A 20257-nucleotide genomic window follows, 5' to 3' on the forward strand; every position below is an offset into this window, starting at 1 on the left:
TTTCTACCTAGGTCTGCCTAGCTGGTCAGTAAACTACCTCTACATCTACCTAGGTCTGCCTAGCTGGTCAGTAAACTACATCTATATCTACCTAGGTCTGCCTAGCTGGTCAGTAAACTACATCTATATCTACCTAGGTCTGCCTAGCTGGTCAGTAAACTACCTCTATATCTACCTAGGTCTGCCTAGCTGGTCAGTAAACTACCTCTATATCTACCTAGGTCTGCCTAGCTGGTCAGTAAACTACCTCTATATCTACCTAGGTCTGCCTAACTGGTCAGTAAACTACCTCTATTTCTACCTAGGTCTGCCTAGCTGGTCAGTAAACGACCTCTATTTCTACCTAGGTCTGATTAGCTGGTCAGTAAACTACCTCTATATCTACCTAGGTCTTCCTAGCTGGTCTGTAAACTACCTCTATATCTACCTAGGTCTGCCTAGCTGGTCAGTAAACTACCTCTATATCTACCTAGGTCTGCATAGCTGGTCAGTAAACTACCTCTATTTCTACCTAGGTCTGCCTAGCTGGTCAGTAAACAACCTCTATTTCTACCTAGGTCTGATTAGCTGGTCAGTAAACTACCTCTATATCTACCTAGGTCTTCCTAGCTGGTCTGTAAACTACCTCTATATCTACCTAGGTCTTCCTAGCTGGTCTGTAAACTACCTCTATATCTACCTAGGTCTGCCTAGCTGGTCAGTAAACTACCTCTATATCTACCTAGGTCTGCCTAGCTGGTCAGTAAACTACCTCTATATCTATCTAGGTCTGCCTAGCTGGTCAGTAAACTACCTCTACATCTACCTAGGTCTGCCTAGCTGGTCAGTAAACTACCTCTACATCTACCTAGGTCTGCCTAGCTGGTCAGTAAACTACATCTATATCTACCTAGGTCTGCCTAGCTGGTCACTAAACTACCTCTATATCTACCTAGGTCTGCCTAGCTGGTCAGTAAACTACCTCTATATCTACCTAGGTCTGCCTAGCTGGTCAGTAAACTACCTCTATATCTCCCTAGGTCTGATTAGCTGGTCAGTAAACTACCTCTATATCTACCTAGGTCTGCCTAGCTGGTCAGTAAACTACCTCTATATCTACCTAGGTCTTCCTAGCTGGTCAGTAAACTACCTCTATATCTACCTAGGTCTGCCTAGCTGGTCAGTAAACTACCTCTATATCTACCTAGGTCTGCGTAGCTGGTCAGTAAACTACCTCTATATCTACCTTGGTCTGCCTAGCTGGTCAGTAAACTACCTATATTTCTACCTAGGTCTGCCTAGCTGGTCAGTAAACTACCTCTATATCTACCTAGGTCTTCCTAGCTGGTCTGTAAACTACCTCTATATCTACCTAGGTCTGCCTAGCTGGTCAGTAAACTACCTCTATATCTACCTAGGTCTGCATAGCTGGTCAGTAAACTACCTCTATTTCTACCTAGGTCTGCCTAGCTGGTCAGTAAACAACCTCTATTTCTACCTAGGTCTGATTAGCTGGTCAGTAAACTACCTCTATATCTACCTAGGTCTTCCTAGCTGGTCTGTAAACTACCTCTATATCTACCTAGGTCTGCCTAGCTGGTCAGTAAACTACCTCTATATCTACCTAGGTCTGCATAGCTGGTCAGTAAACTACCTCTATTTCTACCTAGGTCTGCCTAGCTGGTCAGTAAACAACCTCTATTTCTACCTAGGTCTGATTAGCTGGTCAGTAAACTACCTCTATATCTACCTAGGTCTTCCTAGCTGGTCTGTAAACTACCTCTATATCTACCTAGGTCTTCCTAGCTGGTCTGTAAACTACCTCTATATCTACCTAGGTCTGCCTAGCTGGTCAGTAAACTACCTCTATTTCTACCTAGGTCTGCCTAGCTGGTCAGTAAACTAACTCTATTTCTACCTAGGTCTGATTAGCTGGTCAGTAAACTACCTCTATTTCTACCTAGGTCTGATTAGCTGGTCAGTAAACTACCTCTATATCTCCCTAGGTCTGCCTAGCTGGTCAGTAAACTACCTCTATATCTACCTAGGTCTGCCTAGCTGGTCAGTAAACTACCTCTATATATACCTAGGTCTGCCTAGCTGGTCAGTAAACTACCTCTATATCTCCCTAGGTCTGCCTAGCTGGTCAGTAAACTACCTCTATATCTACCTAGGTCTGCCTAGCTGGTCAGTAAACTACCTCTATATCTACCTAGGCCTTATAGGCTGTCTCATGTCCTAATAAAATAGGAATGTATTCCTCAGCAATGGAAGCTTGAAGCACCTGTAACTGACTGAATCGTTCCAGAGCTACACCTGAGCAGATATCGTCTTTAAGGGGATCATGCAGCACTGTTTAATGTAGCAAGTTAACCCTCTTTTTAGCCACTACACGTCGTTATATCCATGGCGATACATTATGTGTTGGATTTATGGTTCATGACACACTAAAACATGATTTATGTTTCTGTGTGTGTTTGTATGTGTGTGAATGTGTGTATGTGTTTGTATGTATATATGTGTGTGTGTGTGTGTGTGTGTGTGTGTGTGTGTGTGTGTGTGTGTGTGTGTGTGTGTGTGTGTGTGTGTGTAGGTGTGTGTGGACGTGTTTAACTATACTTGTGGGGACCTGATGTCTCCACAAGAATAGTAAACAGACACAAATTTGACCAGCTGGGGACATTTTGTTGGACTCCACAAGGTCAAATGCTATTTCTAGGGGGTTTAGGTTTAAGGTTAGAATTAGAGTTAGAGTTAGAATTGGGTTTAGGGTTAGGTTTAGTTTTAGGGTTAGAATTAGGTTTAGGTTTAGGTTTAGGGTTAGAATTAGGTTCAGGGTTAGGAGGTGGGGTTAGAATTAGGTTTAGGGTTAGGTTTAGTTTTAGGATTAGAATTAGGTTCAGGTTTAGGAGTTAGGTTTAGAATTAGGTTTAGGGTTAGAATTAGGTTCAGGGTTAGGAGTTAGGTTTAGAATTAGGTTTAGGGTTAGGTTTAGTTTTAGGATTAGAATTAGGTTCAGGTTTAGGAGTTAGGTTTAGAATTAGGTTTAGGGTTAGAATTAGGTTCATGGTTAGGAGTTAGGTTTAGAATTAGTTTTAGGGTTAGAATTAGATTCAGGTCAAAATTAGGTTCAGGTCAAAACATTGTACAATAAAACTACAGTAGCAATTAACAGTGTGATGGACTCTACATTGCATCCTTGAGAAAGACCGGTGATGTAAAGTAACTTAGTAAAAATACTTTCAAATGAACTCAAATCAAATTTTATTAATCACATGCGCCGAATACAACAGGTGTAGACTTTACCGTGAAAATCCTACATATGAAATGCGTACCTTCCCAACGATGAAGAGTTAAATAATAACAATACAAAAAACATACAGTAGTAACACAAGAGGAAGAAAATACACACTGGAGCTATATACAGGAAGTACCAGTACCAGATCAATGTGGAGATTTATACAGGAAGTACCAGTACCAGATCAATGTGGAGATTTATACAGGAAGTACCAGTACCAGATCAATGTGGAGCTATATACAGGAAGTAACAGTACCAGATCAATGTGGAGCTATATACAGGAAGTAACAGTACCAGATCAATGTGGAGATTTATACAGGAAGTACCAGTACCAGGTCAATGTGGAGCTATATACAGGAAGTACCGGTACCAGATCAATGTGGAGATTTATACAGGAAGTACCAGTACCAGATTAATGTGGAGCTATATACAGGGAGTACCAGTACCAGGTCAATGTGGAGCTATATACAGGAAGTACCAGTGCCAGATCAATGTGGAGCTATATACAGGAAGTACCAGTACCAGATCAGTGTGGCGCTATATACAGGAGGTACCAGTACCAGATCAATGTGGAGCTATATACAGGGAGTACCAGTACCACATCAATGTGGAGATTTATACAGGAAGTACCAGTACCAGATCAATGTGGAGCTACATACAGGGAGTACCAGATCAATGTGGAGCTATATACAGGGAGTATCAGTACCAGATCAATGTGGAACTATATACAGGGAGTACCAGATCAATGTGGAGATTTACACAGGGAGTACGAGATCAATGTGGAGCTATATACAGGAAGTACCAGTACCAGATCAATGTGGAACTATATACAGGGAGTACCAGATCATTGTGGAGCTATATACAGAGAGTACCAGTACCAGATCAATGTGGAACTATATACAGGGAGGACCAGATCAATGTGGAGATTTACACAGGGAGTACCAGATCAATGTGGAGCTATATACAGGGAGTACCAGTACCAGATCAATGTGGAGCTATATACAGGAAGAACCAGATCAATGTGGAGCTATGTACAGAGAGAACCAGTACCAGATCACTGGTGAGCTATATACAGGAAGTACCAGATCAATGTGGAGCTATATACATGAAGTAACAGATCAATGTGGGGCTATATATACAGGGAGTACCAGATCAATGTGGACCTATATACAGGGAGTACCAGTACCAGATCAATGTGGAGTTAAATACAGGGAGTACCAGTACCAGATCACTGTGGAGCTATATACAGGGTGTACCAGTACCAGATCACCGTGGAGCTATATACAGGGAGTACCAGTACCAGATCAATGTGGAGCTATATACAGGGAGTACCAGATCAATGTGGACCCATATACAGGGAGTACCAGTACCAGATCAATGTGGAGTTATATACAGGGAGTACCAGTACCAGATCACTGTGGAGCTATATACAGGGAGTACCAGTACCAGATCAATGTGGAGCTATATACAGGAAGTACCAGATCAATGTGGAGCTATATACATGAAGTAACATATCAATGTGGAGCTATATACAGGGAGTACCAGTACCAGATCAATGTGGAGTTATATTCAGGGAGTACCAGTACTAGATCACTGTGGAGCTATATACAGGGAGTACCAGTACCAGATCACTGTGGAGCTATATAGAGGAAGTAGCAGTACCAGATCAATGTGGAGTTATATACAGGGAGTACCAGTACCATATCAATGTGGAGCTATATATAGGAAGTAGCAGTACCAGATCAATGTGAAGATTTATACAGGGAGTACCAGTACCATATCAATGCGGAGCTATATATAGGAAGTAGCAGTACCATATCAATGTGGAGCTATATACAGGAAGTAGCAATACCAGATCAATGTGGAGCCATATACATGGAGTACCAGTACCAGATCAATGTGCAGGGGTGTGAGTTATTTGTGGTACATTTTTACATGAAGGCAGGGTAAAGTGACTAGGATAGATCAGGATAGATAATAAGGTATTTGAGATATATGTGTACATAACGTCAGGTTAAATTGACTAGGCATCAGAATAGATCATACTAAAAGTATGAATACAGAACAGAGTAGCAGCATATGATGTGTGTGATGTGTGTGTGTGTGTGTGTGTGTGTGTGTGTGTGTGTGTGTGTGTGTGTGTGTGTGTGTGTGTGTGTGTGTGTGTGTGTGTGTGTGTGCGTGTGTGTGTGTGTGCGTGCGTGTGTCTGTGTGTGCGCGCGTGCGTGTGTGCTTATGTAGTGTATGTGAATGTGGGGGTTTTTGTGTGGGGGTGTCCGTGGAGTGTGTGTGATGCTCTCGATGGTGCAGCAGTGGATGTTATGAGGATCATGCCAAATCTTTTCAGCCCCCTGAGAGGGAAGAAGTGCTGACGTGCCCTCTTCACGGACTGTATGGGTTTGTGTGGACCATAATAAGTCTTTAGTGATGTGGATGCCAAGGAACTTGAAGCTCTCGACCCTCTCCACTACAGCTCCGTCAATGTGGATGGGGGCGTGCTCTCCCCTCTTGCTCCTATAGTCCATGATCATCTCCTTCGTCTTATTGACATTGAGGGAGAGGTTACTGTCCTGGCACCACACTGCCAAGTCACTGACCTCCTCCTTGTAGGCTGTCTCATCGCCCTCTGTGATCATGCCTACCACTGTCGTGTCATCATCAAACTTGATGATGGTGTTGGAGTCGTGCGATGCCACGAAGTCATGTGGGGGAACATGGAGTAAAAGAGGGGACTAAGTACGCACCCCTGAGGGGCCCCAGTGTTGAGGATCAGTGTGGCAGATGTGTTGTTACCTACCCTCACCACCTGGGGCGGTCCGTCAGGAAGTTTGGGATCCAGTTGCAGGAGGAGATGTTTAGTCCTAGGGTGCTTAGCTTAGTGATGAGCTTTGTGGTGATGTTTATGACCCCCATAAATACCTTTCTCCCTTTCCTCTCTCTACTCTACAGATGTGACTCTAGGAAAGCCCTTTGTTAGCATATAGAGAGTCTGGTAACATCAAAAGGGTGGGGAACGGAACCATATTTCGGTAATCCAAACAGCTGAAAATATGCGTTGGTACTTAAAGAACATGATGTCATATCAGTTGTTGTCTGAGACATTATTACTGATGATAGGATGACATCAACTGTATCTTGGAAAGTCTACACATTCTAATAACAGATTCACATGGAATTGTTGTGCAATTTAAATGTTTAAATATGAAACTATTTGTGAAAAGATTAAATATAATTTTTAGCTTCTTAATGAGAGAACGGTTTGTCAGAGGAACACCACTCTGCTCACTCAGAGGCCCCGCCCAAGTGAACAGACATTTGTTGTAAACTATGAAACACGCCCTTCTCTCCCACCACTACATAAGCCCCTTGACGAAAATGTAACTTTGTTTTCCTGAGGACGTGAGGACTGCTGTCCATACGTTAAAAGGGCTAATATCAACTACAGAACTAAGCCAACCTCAGCGTGAGCTCTGGTTCTGGAGCTCTGGAGCTCTGGCGAACGGTTGAACGACAATAACGAAAATAGCATCGCGTTCCTGGTGACGTGAGGACTGCTGTCCATACTTTAAAAGGGCGAATTTCAACTTGGAGGTGACGATCGACGCGCTGGAAGGATGAATTTTGACTATACCAGCCAGAATATATCATGAACTTATAGTATGGCAACTTGGTATAAACTTTGAACTCTTATTCACTAAAGAAGTGATACCTCATAGCCGTTGAGTTAGCAGCAGCAGCTGTAAACGTGGGCTAGGAAAGGAAGGACAAAGTATCTGTTCTACCACACGACGACGGTACTACAATGTATTCACTTTACCACCAGACATTCTTCAGAAGACAAGAGATCCCTGCTGGGCAACCCGGCCTTCCATCTACAACCAACCTATCGAAGCGCAGGTCAGGTCAGAGTAAATATTTCTTGCATTTTCCTTTTCCAAATGTGCGGTATTTAGAATGCATAAGATTCTGTATTTACGATAGCATTGCTGCATTGGGTCCGATAGAGACCCAAACCTTTTGTTCCTCAATTAATTAGTAATCAATGTATGATCCATCTTGTGTATATGTAATTCTGTGTGATTATTTAGAAATTTAGTAAATAAATAATTAAACTACATTTTGTACTGCTATTTCAACTTGTTAGCCAGGGTTCGTGAAGATAACCAAGATTTCAACGACGTTCAGATGAGACTGTGTCACGGGCACCGTAAGAAGTGGCCCAAGGTGCAGCGTGGTGAGCGTACATTTCTGTTTATTTAGATAAATGTCGCCAACAAAACAACAAAACAAAGAAACAACCGTGAAGCTTAACTAACGCTATAGTGCCCCTAACAAAGACAACTACCCACACCGAAAGGAGGGGAAAAGGGCTACCTAAGTATGATTCCCAATCAGAGACAACAATAGACAGCTGTCCCTGATTGAAAACCATACCCGGCCAAAACATAGAAATAAAGAAACATAGAAAACAAAACATAGAATGCCAACACCCTGATCAACCCAAAATAGAGACATAAACAGGCTCTCTCAGTTCAGGGCGTGACAGACTGAATAAGGTGACGATTAATAATTGACTGCTATTGATGTAAAAGATTACCAGGTCTTTAAGAGTTTATTTGGAAGATAACAGCTCTATAAACATTATTTCTTGCTGCCCCGACTTTCTAGTTAAACTACATTTACATGATTAGTTTAATCAGGTAATATTAATTACAGAGAATGAAATTATTTTATAAAATAGCATGTCATATCCAAATTTTGCAGGCCAAAGACACGACAGCACTAGGGTGTTGAACGCTGAGATGTAGTAAATTAACAACATTCACACATACACACATTGTCCAGGTGGGAAAGGGCAGGATGTAGTGCAATTGAGATTGCGTTATCTGATGATCTGTTGGGGTGGTATGCGAATTGGAGTGGGTCTAGGGTTTTCCTGGATGATGGTGTTGATGTGAGACATGACCAGCCTTTCAAAAGGCCTTCATGGCTACTAATGTGAGTGCAAACGGGCAGTAGTCATTTAGGCAGATTACCTTCACTTTCTTGGGCACGGGGACTATGGTCAAATTTATTTACTATGGTGGTCTGCATTAAACATGAGATATTACAGTTTAGAATGTCCCGTTGGTAGGGTAATCTTGAAAGGAGCTCAATCAGTATATTTTCCAATGATTGCACGTTGGACAATAGAATGGACGATAGATGCGGGTTACCCCCTCGCCGACTAATTCTCACAAGGCACCCCTATCTCCAAACCCTGTATTTGCATCTTCTCATCACACGAAAGACAGGTATTTGGGCTTGGTCTCAGGGGAAGCATTATATCCTTTGTGTCAGACTCATTAAAGAAAAACCTTCGTCCAATTCGGGGTGAGAAATCGCTGTTCAGATGTCCAGAAGCTATTTTCGGTAGAGACGGTAGCAGCAACATGCTGTACAAAATAAGTTACATATGTTATTTTTTATAAATAGCACAGTTGGTTAGGAGCCCGTAAAACGACAGCCATCCCTTCTGGCGCCATTATCATATAGATGACCACCACTCCATTTACTTCTCTCTTACTAGCCCTGATATAGATGACCACCACTCCAGATACTTCTCTCTTACTAGCCCTGATATAGATACTTCTCTCTTACTAGCCCTGATATAGATGACCACCACTCCAGATACTTCTCTTACTAGCCCTGATATAGATGACCACCACTCCAGATACTTCTCTCTTACTAGCCCTGATATAGATGACCACCACTCTAGATACTTCTCTCTTACTAGCCCTGATATAGATGACCACCACTCCAGATACTTCTCTTACTAGCCCTGATATAGATGACCACCACTCCAGATACTTCTCTTACTAGCCCTGATATAGATGACCACCACTCCAGATACTTCTCTCTTACTAGCCCTGATATAGATGACCACCACTCCAGATACTTCTCTCTTATTAGCCCTGATATAGATGACCACCACTCCAGATATTTCTCTCTACTAGCCCTGATATAGATGACCACCACTCCAGATACTTCTCTCTACTAGCCCTGATATAGATGACCACCACTCCAGATACTTCTCTCTTACTAGCCCTGATATAGATGACCACCACTCCAGATACTTCTCTCTTACTAGCCCTGATATAGATGATCACCACTCCTGATACTTCTCTCTTACTAGCCAGTATTTAGCCGACCTTCCGCCAAGCAGCAGGTGTTTCCGCCACCCACACCTACGCCTTGTATCCCTCTCTTGAGAGCACAGTACACAGCGTCTTCCATTGTACGGTTTATCTGAAGCAGATCCAAAGTTAAATAAAGACATGCCAGGCACGCCTCTGCATAGCCTTACAATATCCCCCCCCCCCACACACACACACACACACACCTCCTCCCCCCCACACCTCCACCCCCCCACACCTCCTCCCAATAAAGGACGTATTCCATGGAGGTCTGAAAAAGTTAAACTCATTGGTTTATAATCAATTTAATGTTTGGAAGAATCAACATCACTAGTGTGCTGGGGTTTTCCTGTCTATTTAGTTTCTATGGATGTTTAAAATGTAGTCATACTGGCTGCTACCTGAGAAACTTGCGGATAGGAAATCCTTGTCTAATCTGTGCTCCAGTACGCTGCACAAGAAATCAATGTGGATATTTCTCTGCCTCCGCAGCCTGTTGGAAATGGCTGAGCCTAATTGGCCAGATGATCTGTGGCGACATGAAGCGGAGAGAGCAGGAACACACAAACACCCCCAGGATAAATAGAGTAGAGGATTATGGGAGCGGAGATAATCCAAAACGATAAAGAACAAAACCCTGCAATCAGGAAGAGAAAGCCCTTTTGGCGAGTAAAAAGCTCATTAAAAAGCTGTGAAAAACATTCTGTATCCCAAAATGGCACCCTATTCCCTATGGGCCCTGGTTGAAAGTAGTGCACTATATATGGAATAGGGTGCCATTTGGTACACAAACACTGTATTATAGTCATCCTGTGATTAATAAAGGGAGATAACGAAAGATGTTAGGGCAGGGGGCAAAACCTCAGATGACAGGCTTTTTACAATGGGTTTACTGGACCCGCTAACTGTGATTGTGTTGGCATGTGTGAACCAGTAACTGATTACATTAAAGTATAGACCTCTGTCAAGCATAGACCGCAGTCAAGGATAGACCTCTGTCAAGCATAGACCTCTGGCAAACATAGACCTCCGTCAAGCATAGATCTCCGTCAAGCATAGACCTCCGTCAAGCATAGACCTCCGTCAAGGATAGACCTCCGTCAAGGATAGACCTCCGTCAAGGATAGACCTCCGTCAAGCATAGACCTCTGTCAAGCATAGACCTCTGTCAAACGTAGACCTCCGTCAAGCGTAGACCTCCGTCAAGCGTAGACCTTTGGCAAGCATAGACCTCTGGCAAACATAGACCTCCGTCAAGCGTAGACCTCCGTCAAGCGTAGACCTCCGGCAAGCGTAGACCTCCGGCAAGCGTAGACCTCCGGCAAGCGTAGACCTCTGGCAAACATAGACCTCCGTCAAGCGTAGACCTCCGTCAAGCGTAGACCTCCGGCAAGCGTAGACCTCCGGCAAGCATAGACCTCCGGCAAGCGTAGACCTCCGGCAAGCGTAGACCTCTGGCAAGCGTAGACCTCTGGCAAGCATAGACCTCTGGCAAGCATAGACCTCTGGCAAGCATAGATCTCTGTGTGATATTAATCAACTGCATTACATTACAATGACTGGTTGTTTAACCAGGGGATGTTAGCAGGCTGTCCACCTCAATGTCTCCTTAGTTTATAAGCTAGTAATAATATATTAACGTACTCTATAACCTTTAGCAGACGCTTCAATCTGAAGAGGTCCTCATTTTTTTTTTGAGGACCACATATTGAGGACCATATATTGAGGACCATATATTGAGGACGACCATATATTGAGGACCATAGTATATTGAGCACTATATATTGAGGACCATATATTGTGGGCCATATTGAGGACCATATATTGAGGACCATATATTGAGGACGACCATATATTGAGGACTATATATTGTGGACCATATAGAGGACCATATATTGAGGACGACCATATATTGAGGACCATAGTATATTGAGGACTATATATTGAGGACCAGATATTGAGGACCATATTGACCATATATTTGGGCTCCCAAGTGGCGCAGCGGTCCAAGGCACTGCATCTCAGTGCAAGAGGCGTCACTACAGTAGGGAGGCACACAATTGGCCCAGCGTCGTCCGGGTTCGGCCAGAGTAGGCAGTCATTGTAAATAAGAATTTGTTCTTAACTGACTTGCCTGGTTAAATAAAGGTTAAATAAAAAATAAAAATAAAATTGAGAATCATAAGTATATTGCTGAAGCTCAAAATTCTCCTCATAGAAATCTAACAGAACGAATTTCTTCCCTGTCTTCCCTACCCGGGGCTTGACCCCTGAACCCTCTGTACACAACGCTCTGTCATTCAAAGTCGCCAATACTAGCTGAGGGCAAGACTAAGGTCAACTGTCAAACCGTGATAGACAGTTGATTTCAGATCTCAGGGAGGGTGACGCACGACGGCTGCTAGAGGGGTTGGCGGGTGGTGGGTGGCAGGACACAATGCACATTGGCTAACCGGGCTATCAGCACCGTGTCCCGCCAACCCCTCTTTACACTACTGCTACTCTCTGTTCATCATATATGCATAGTCACTTTAACCATACCTACATGTACATACTACCTCAATCAGCCTGACTCACCGGTGCTTGTATGTAGCTTCGCTACTTTTATAGCCTCACTACTGTTTTTCACTGTCTTTTTACTGTTGTTTTATGTCATTACTTACCTATTGTTCACCTAATACCTTTTTTGCACTATTGGTTAGAGCCTGTAAGTAAGCATTTCACTGTAAGGTGTTGTATTCGGCGCACGTGACAAATAAACTTTGATTGGAAATCAATAGCCTGCTTGCTCATGTCTGTTACATCTGCTATATTAAAGTAAGAAACCTCCACTATAGGCTCGTATGTGGTCAAATACATCTTGTTGATTGTCTAATTGATTACGGTTGTCAAGGACTTCCCAAAAGAGAAAAACAATCACTGTCCAAAACAGTTGATTAGCAGTCGTTGCTTATGAACAAAGAGGATCAGTGTCTTCCTAAAGCCAGAGTGAAATTGTTTGGTTGACATTTAAATGAGGTCTACATGTTTATCCATGTCTTAGATTCTAGCGTACATACAAACAAAAATACAGGACCAGTGAAAAGTTTGGACACACCTACTCATTCAAGGGTTTTCCTTTATTTAGACTGTTTTCTACATTGTAGAACAATAGTGAAGACATCAAAACTATAAAATAACACATTGGAAATCATCTAGTAAACAAAAAAGTGTGAAACAAATCAAAATATACTTTAGATTTTAGATTCTTCAAAGTAGCCACCCTTTGCCTTGATGACAGCTTTACACACTTTTGGCATTCTCTCAACCAGCTTCACTTGGAATGCTTTTCCAACGGTCTTGAAGGAGTTACCACATTTGCTGAGCACTTGTTGGCTGCTTTAACTTTACTCTGTAGTCCAACTCATCCCAAACCATCTCAATTGGGTTGAGGTCAGGTGATTGTGGAGGCCAGGTCACCTGATGCAGCACTCCATCACTCACCTTCTTGGTCAAATAGCCTTTACACAGCCTGGAGGTGTTTTGGGTAATTGTCCTGTTGAAAAACAGTCCCACTAAGCGCAAACCAGATGGGGTTGCGTATCGCTGCATAATGCTGTGGTAGCCATGCTGGTTAAGTGTGCCTTGAATTGAAAATACATCACTGACAGTGTCACAAGTAAAGCACCCCGACACCATCACACCTCCTCCATGCTTCACGGTGGGAACTACACATGCAGAGATCATCCATTCGACTACTCTGCGTCTCACAAAGACATACCGGTTGCAACCAAAAATCTCAAATTAGACTCATCAGACCAAATTATAGAATTCCACCGGTCTAATGTCCATTGATTGTGTTTCTTGGATGGTGTATTTTTCTTATTGGTGTCCTTTAGTAGTGGTTTCTTTGCAGCCATTTGACCATGAAGGCCTGATTCTCGCAGTCTCCTCTGAACAGTTGATGTTGAGGTGTGTCTGTTACTTGAACTCTGTGAAGAATTTATTTAGGCTGAAATTTCTGAGGCTGGTAACTCTAATGAACGTATCCTCTGCAACAGATGTAACTCTGGGTTTTCCTTTCCTATGGCGGTCCTCATGAGAGCCAGTTATCTCTAATGAACTTATCCTCTGCAACAGATGTAACTCTGGGTTTTCCTTTCCTATGGCGGTCCTCATGAGAGCCAGTTATCTCTAATGAACTTATCCTCTGCAACAGATGTAACTCTGGGTTTTCCTTTCCTGTGGCGATCATCATGAGAGCCAGTTTCATCACAGCTCATGATGGGTTTTGCGACTGCACTTGAAGAAACATTAAAAGACATGACCTTCATGTCTTAAAGTAATAATGGACTGTCGTTTCTTTTTGCTTATTTGAGCTGTTCTTGACATAATATGGACTTGGTCTTTTACCAAATAGGGCTATATTTTGTATACTACCCTTATCTTGTCACAACACTACTGATTGGCTCAAACATATTAAGAAGGAATGAAATTCTACATATTAAGTTTTAAGAGGGCACACCTTTTAATTGAAATTGAAATCCTCAATGCATTCCAGGTAACTACTGGTTGAGAGAATCTCTAGTGTTTAATGCTGTCATCAAGGCAAAGGGTGGCTACTTTGAAGAATCTCAAATATAAAATATATTTGTATTTGTTTAACACTTTTTTGGTTAAGGCTTGATTCCATTTATGTTATTTCATAGTTTTGATGTATTCACTATTATACAAAACATTCTAAAATAGTAAAAATAAAGAATAACCCTTGAATGAGTCGGTCCAAACGTTTGACTGGTGCTGTATATACATATAAGGTTTGTCTCTTACCAAACTCAAAGTAGATATCCTCTGAATAAACACATTTCTAACTTGCAACCCTCGGTGGTTATCGTAGTGTGTTTAATTAAACCTGAAGGTTATTTTAATTCCTTGACCATTCGATCACATCGCACGTTAATCCACTTTACACCCTTGCAATAAGTTGTATTATTGGAAAACATTCAATCATTCAATCAATCAAATGTATTTATAAAGCCATTTTTTCAACACCAGTTGTCCAAAGTGCTAAACAGATACCCAGCATAAAACTCCAAAGAGCAGCAAGGAGATGTATAAGCACAGTGGCTAAGAACAACTCCCTAGAAGGTGGGAATTTTTAAAGGAACCTATAGAGGGGTGGCCAGTCCTCTTCTGGCTGTACTGGGTAGAGAGGAATCAGGCTCAGAGAGGTGGCCAGTCCTCTTCTGGCTGTACTGGGTAGAGAGGAATCAGGCTCAGAGGGGTGGCCAGTCCTCTTTTGGCTGTACTGGGTAGAGAGGAATCAGGCTCAGAGGGGTGGCCAGTCCTCTTTTGGCTGTACTGGGTTGAGAGGAATCAGGCTCAGAGGGGTGGCCAGTCCTCTTTTGGCTGTACTGGGTAGAGAGGAATCAGGCTCAGAGGGGTGGCCAGTCACCTACTGTCTGTACTGGGTTGAGAGGAATCAGGCTCAGAGGGGTGGCCAGTCGTCTTCTGGCTGTACTGGCTGGATATTTAAGAGTACATGGCCATTAAGGCCAGCTTCACCAGAGAGGTTACTTTGGGACTCACCTGCTTCTCTGGACAGCTGATGAAAGGCATCCACTCCCTTCTCTCCATAGGATCCTTCTGACGCGATGGTAGATACGTAGTTCCAGCCCATGGCCTTGACTATGTCCACCATGGCTTGGGCCTGGAACGAGTCCGGAGGCACCACACGGGAGAAGAAGTCATATCGCCGGTCGTCGCTCAACTCCGGGGCCGTGGAGGCATAGCTAATCTGAGGAATCTGAGGAGAGAGAGAGAGGAGAAAGAAGGGATGAGTTAAGATGGAGAACAGGAGAATACAGTAAGTAGATTATACGATTAGTCTCAGTATGCTATCCATCTTTTATATTATGAACTCTAGGAGCACAATAACTGTACTGTCAATCATCAGATTAATAGTCAAATCCCATTTAATGATGCCCATGGCCTGCATAGTTCTCTGTATTTCCATACACGAGTGAGTCCTCAGATCTGCATACATGGCTAACAAGCGTGGGTACATCCTTACATACATTGTCTTATTGTATAGACAATCATGCCAGGGAATTCTGACCGAGATATCGAACCACGCTTAACATAGACAGTGAATGTTCAATTTATTTTGATCTCCTCGACTTCAGCAAAACTTGTTCAAACTTGGGAAAATCAAACATTCAGCCTATAGACGCTACGGATGATCTAGTCTAGAAGTAGGGAACATCAAACATTCAGCCTATAGACGCTATTGATGATCTAGTCTAGAAGTAGAGAACATCAAACATTCAGCCTATAGACGCTATGGATGATCTAGTCCAGAAGTAGGGACATCAAACATTCAGCCTACAGACGCTATGGATGATCTAGTCTAGAAGTAGAGAACATCAAACATTCAGCCTATAGACGCTATGGATGATCTAGTCTAGAAGTAGGGAACATCAAACATTCGGCCTATAGACGCTATGGATGATCTAGTCTAGAAGTAGGGATATCAAACATTCAGCCTATAGCCGCTATGGATGATCTAGTCTAGAAGTAGGGAACATCAAACATTCAGCCTACAGACGCTATGGATGGTCTAGTCTAGAAGTAGGGAACATCAAACATTCATCCTATAGAAGCTATGGATGATCTAGTCTAGAAGTAGGGACATCAAACATTCAACAGGTAGTTTGCACACAGTGATGCATTGTGCAGACCTCACTACCCTCTGGAGAGCCTTACGGTTGTGGACGGAGCAGTTGCCGTACCAGGCGGTGGATGTTCTCTTGATAAGTGTGTGAATTGGACCATTTTCTTGTCAACATGTAATGATTACTTTTGGGTGTCAAGGGGAAAATGTACGGAGTAAAAAGTACATCATTTTCTAAGGACTCTGGGGCTAAACATCTCCCTCTGCAACTGGATCCTGAACTTCCTGACGGGCCGCCCCCAGGTGGTCAGAGTAGGCAACAACAAGTTTGCCACGCTGATCCTTAACACAGGGGCCCCACAGGGGTGTGTACTTAGTTCCCTCCTATATTCCCTGTTCACCCACGACTGCGTGGCTAAACACGCCTCCAACAACATCATCAAGTTTGCTGACGACACAACAATGGTTGGCCTGATCACTGACAACGATAAGACGGCCTATAGGGAGGATGGTATGGAAACTGGGCATCTGACCGTAAGGCGCTACAGAGGGTAGTGCGAATGGCCCAGTACACATCACTGGGGTCAAGCTTCCTGTCATCCAGGACCTGTACAGTAGGTGTTGTCAGAGGAAAGCCCATAAAATTGTCAGAGACTCCAGTCACCCAAGTTGTAGACTGTTTTCTATTCTACAAGCGGTACCGGAACGCCAAGTCTAGGACCAAAAGGCTCCTCAACAGCTTCTAATTCCAAGCCGTTGGATTGCTGAACAATTCATATAATTCGCCACTGGACAACTTACATTGACCCCCCCGAACACTGCTGCTACTCGCTGTTTGTTTGTTACCTATGCATAGTCACTTCGGCCCCACCTACATGTACAGATTACCTCAACTAGCCTGTACCCCTGCACACTGACTCGGTACCGTAATACCCTGTATATAGCCTCCACACTAACTCGGTACCGGTGCCCCTTGTATATAGCCTCCACACTGACTTAGTACCGGTGCCCTCTGTATATAGCCTCCACATTGACTCTGTACCGGTGTCCCCTGTATATAGCCTCCACATTGACTCGGTACCGGTGTCCCCTGTATATAGCCTCCACACAGACTTTGTACCAGTACCCCCTGTATATAGCCTCCACATTGACTCGGTACCGGTACCCCCTGTATATAGCCTCCACACAGACTTTGTACCGGTACTCCCTGTATATAGCCTCCACATTGACTCAGTACCGTAATACCCTGTATATAGCCTCCACACTGGCTCGGTACCGGTGCACCCTGTATTTAGCCTCCACACTGACTCGGTACCGTTGCCCCCTGTATATAGCCTCCACACTGACTCGGTACCGGTGCCCCCTGTATATAGCCTCTACATTGACTCTGTACCGTAATACCCTGTATATAGTCTCCACACTGACTCGGTACCGGTACCCCCTGTATATAGCCTCCACATTGACTCTGTACCGGTATCCCCTGTATATAACCTCCACATTGACTCTGTACCTATACTCCCTGTATATAACCTCCACATTGACTCTGTACCAGTACCCCCTGTATATAACCTCCACATTGACTCTGTACCTGTTCCCCCTGTATTTAGCCTCATTATTGTTATTCTTATTGAGTTACTTTTTATTCATACTTTATTTTAGACTACTTGGTAAATACTTTCTTCTTCTTGAACTGCACTGTTGGTTTAGGGCTTGTAAGTAACGTAAGTGACCATTTCACGGTAAAGTCTACACTTGGTGTACTCGGCGCACGTGGCAAGTAAAGTTTGATTCGATTTTAGTATTTTACTGACTTTCACTTTTACTTGAGTGATTTTCTATTACGGTAGTTATACTTTCACTCAAGTATGACAGCTGAGTACTTTTTTCACCATTGGAGATAATATTAAAGTACAACAAGTATTCGTGTCTATGGGTGAGATAATATTAAAGTACAACAAGTATTCGTTTCTATGGGTGAGATAATATAAAGTACAACAAGTATTAGTTTCTATGGATGAGAGATCTAAGGGTGCAAGGTTATAGACATGAAACGATTGAAGAATATGAATTAAACATGAAGCGATTCAGTCCAATGTAATATGACAGCAGAATACAACTACATGAAGAACAGCTCACAGCCAATCCAATGTAATATGACAGCAAAATACAACTACATGAAGAACAGCTCACAGCCAATCCAATGTAATATGACAGCAAAATACAACTACATGAAGAACAGCTCACAGCCAATCAAATGTAATATGACAGCAGAATACAACTACATGAAGAACAGCTCACAGCCAATCCAATGTAATATGACAGCAGAATACAACTACATGAAGAACAGCTCACAGCCAATCCAATGTAATATGACAGCAGAATACAACTACATGAAGAACTGCTCACAGCCAATCCAATGTAATATGACAGCAGAATACAACTACATGAAGAACAGCTCACAGCCAATCAAATGTAATATGACAGCAGAATACAACTACATGAAGAACTGCTCACAGCCAATCCAATGTAATATGACAGCAGAATACAACTACATGAAGAACAGCTCACAGCCAATCAAATCAAATCAAATGTATTTATATAGCCCTTCGTACATCAGCTGATATCTCAAAGTGCTGTACAGAAACCCAGCCTAAAACCCACAAACAGCAAGCAATGCAGGTGTCGAAGCACGGTGGCTAGGAAAAACTCCCTAGAAAGAAAATCCAATCCAATGTCCTTCCACACAGCCCTAATGTACAAGGTGCTATAGAAAATGTAATGGGACATTGTCAAAGAAAATACATATTGTAGACCCTGACAATCACCGGCACCATTTGGCGGCCTCTCAATAGCTTTTCAGGTGCTGGAACAATAGAGGCTATGGTTGAGAAATGAAGCCAAAATCTTCATCTATACATTCATTGTAGAGGTATGATTGGGTATGAGAACGACTATCAAGTCTTTCAAGTATGCATTCAGTTACACACCAGCTGTCCATGAAACAAGACGTAACACCCTTGAGTCACGTCAAGAAAACAGGATTTACAAACCAAAGATACTCCATCAAAAGTGATGTGTTAGGGGCAGGAGTTTTCCTAACCACATCACCTGACCACTGAAAAAGTATGGGTATAACTAAGGCACATATTTCTGTTCAAGGCAAAAAAAAACCTTGCTCTATTCATTAGTTCATTTCATGGATGTTTTCTCCCCCCTATTTCTTTAAATAGCTGGCTGGAGTGACATTTTATTCTGTACACCTCCTCCTAGCCTGCAGGGGGAGAGGGAGGTGCTGCTGCCCTCCTAGCCTGCAGGGAGAGAGGGAGGTGCTGCTGCCCTCCTAGCCTGCAGGGAGAGAGAGGTGCTGCTGCCCTCCTAGCCTGCAGGGAGAGAGAGGTGCTACTGCCCTCCTAGCCTGCAGGGAGAGAGAGGTGCTACTGCCCTCCTAGCCTGCAGAGAGAGAGAGGTGCTACTGCCCTCCTAGCCTGCAGGGAGAGAGAGGTGCTACTGCCCTCCTAGCCTGCAGAGAGAGAGAGGTGCTACTGCCCTCCTAGCCTGCAGGGAGAGAGAGGTGATGCTGCCCTCCTAGCTTGCAAGGAGAGAGAGAGGTGATGCTGCCCTCCTACCATGCAGTGAGCGAGGGAGGTGCTGCTGCCCTCCTACAATGCAGAGAGAGATGGAGGTGCTGCTGCCCTCCTACCATGCAGGGAGCGAGGGAGGTGCTGCTGCCCTCCTACAATGCAGAGAGAGAGAGAGGTGCTGCTGCCCTCCTACCATGCAGGGAGCGAGGGAGGTGCTGCTGCCCTCCTACAATGCAGAGAGAGAGAGAGGTGCTGCTGCCCTCCTACCATGCAGAGAGCGAGGGAGGTGCTGCTGCCCTCCTACAATGCAGAGAGAGAGAGAGAGGTGCTGCTGCCCTCCTACCATGCAGGGAGCGAGGGAGGTGCTGCTGCCCTCCTACAATGCAGAGAGAGAGGGAGGTGCTGCTGCCCTCCTACAATGCAGAGAGAGAGAGGGGTGCTGTTGCCCTCCTACAATGCAGAGAGAGAGGGAGGTGCTGCTGCCCTCCTACAATGCAGAGAGAGAGAGAGGCGCTGTTGCCCTCCTACAATGCAGGGAGAAAGGGAGGTGCTGCTGCCTACACATGGTAGG

The 20257-nt window shown here is 43.7% G+C and overlaps 1 protein-coding gene across 4 annotated transcripts in view; it reads right to left on the reverse strand.

Moving 5' to 3' along the window:
* The window catches only part of grm7 (glutamate metabotropic receptor 7), a 397328-nt gene that overhangs the window by 248272 nt on the left and 128799 nt on the right, over window positions 1–20257 (reverse strand). For all 4 annotated transcript variants that reach the window (XM_036984246.2, XM_036984247.2, XM_090242041.1 and 1 more), the window contains exon 2: window positions 15022–15238. In XM_036984246.2, the coding sequence (XP_036840141.2) occupies window positions 15022–15238 (217 nt within the window). The remainder of the gene's footprint in view (window positions 1–15021; window positions 15239–20257) is intronic.

The sequence above is a fragment of the Oncorhynchus mykiss genome, chromosome 7, assembly GCF_057628025.1.
Source record: "Oncorhynchus mykiss isolate SJ-2025 chromosome 7, ASM5762802v1, whole genome shotgun sequence".
Classification (NCBI taxonomy): Eukaryota; Metazoa; Chordata; class Actinopteri; order Salmoniformes; family Salmonidae; genus Oncorhynchus; species Oncorhynchus mykiss.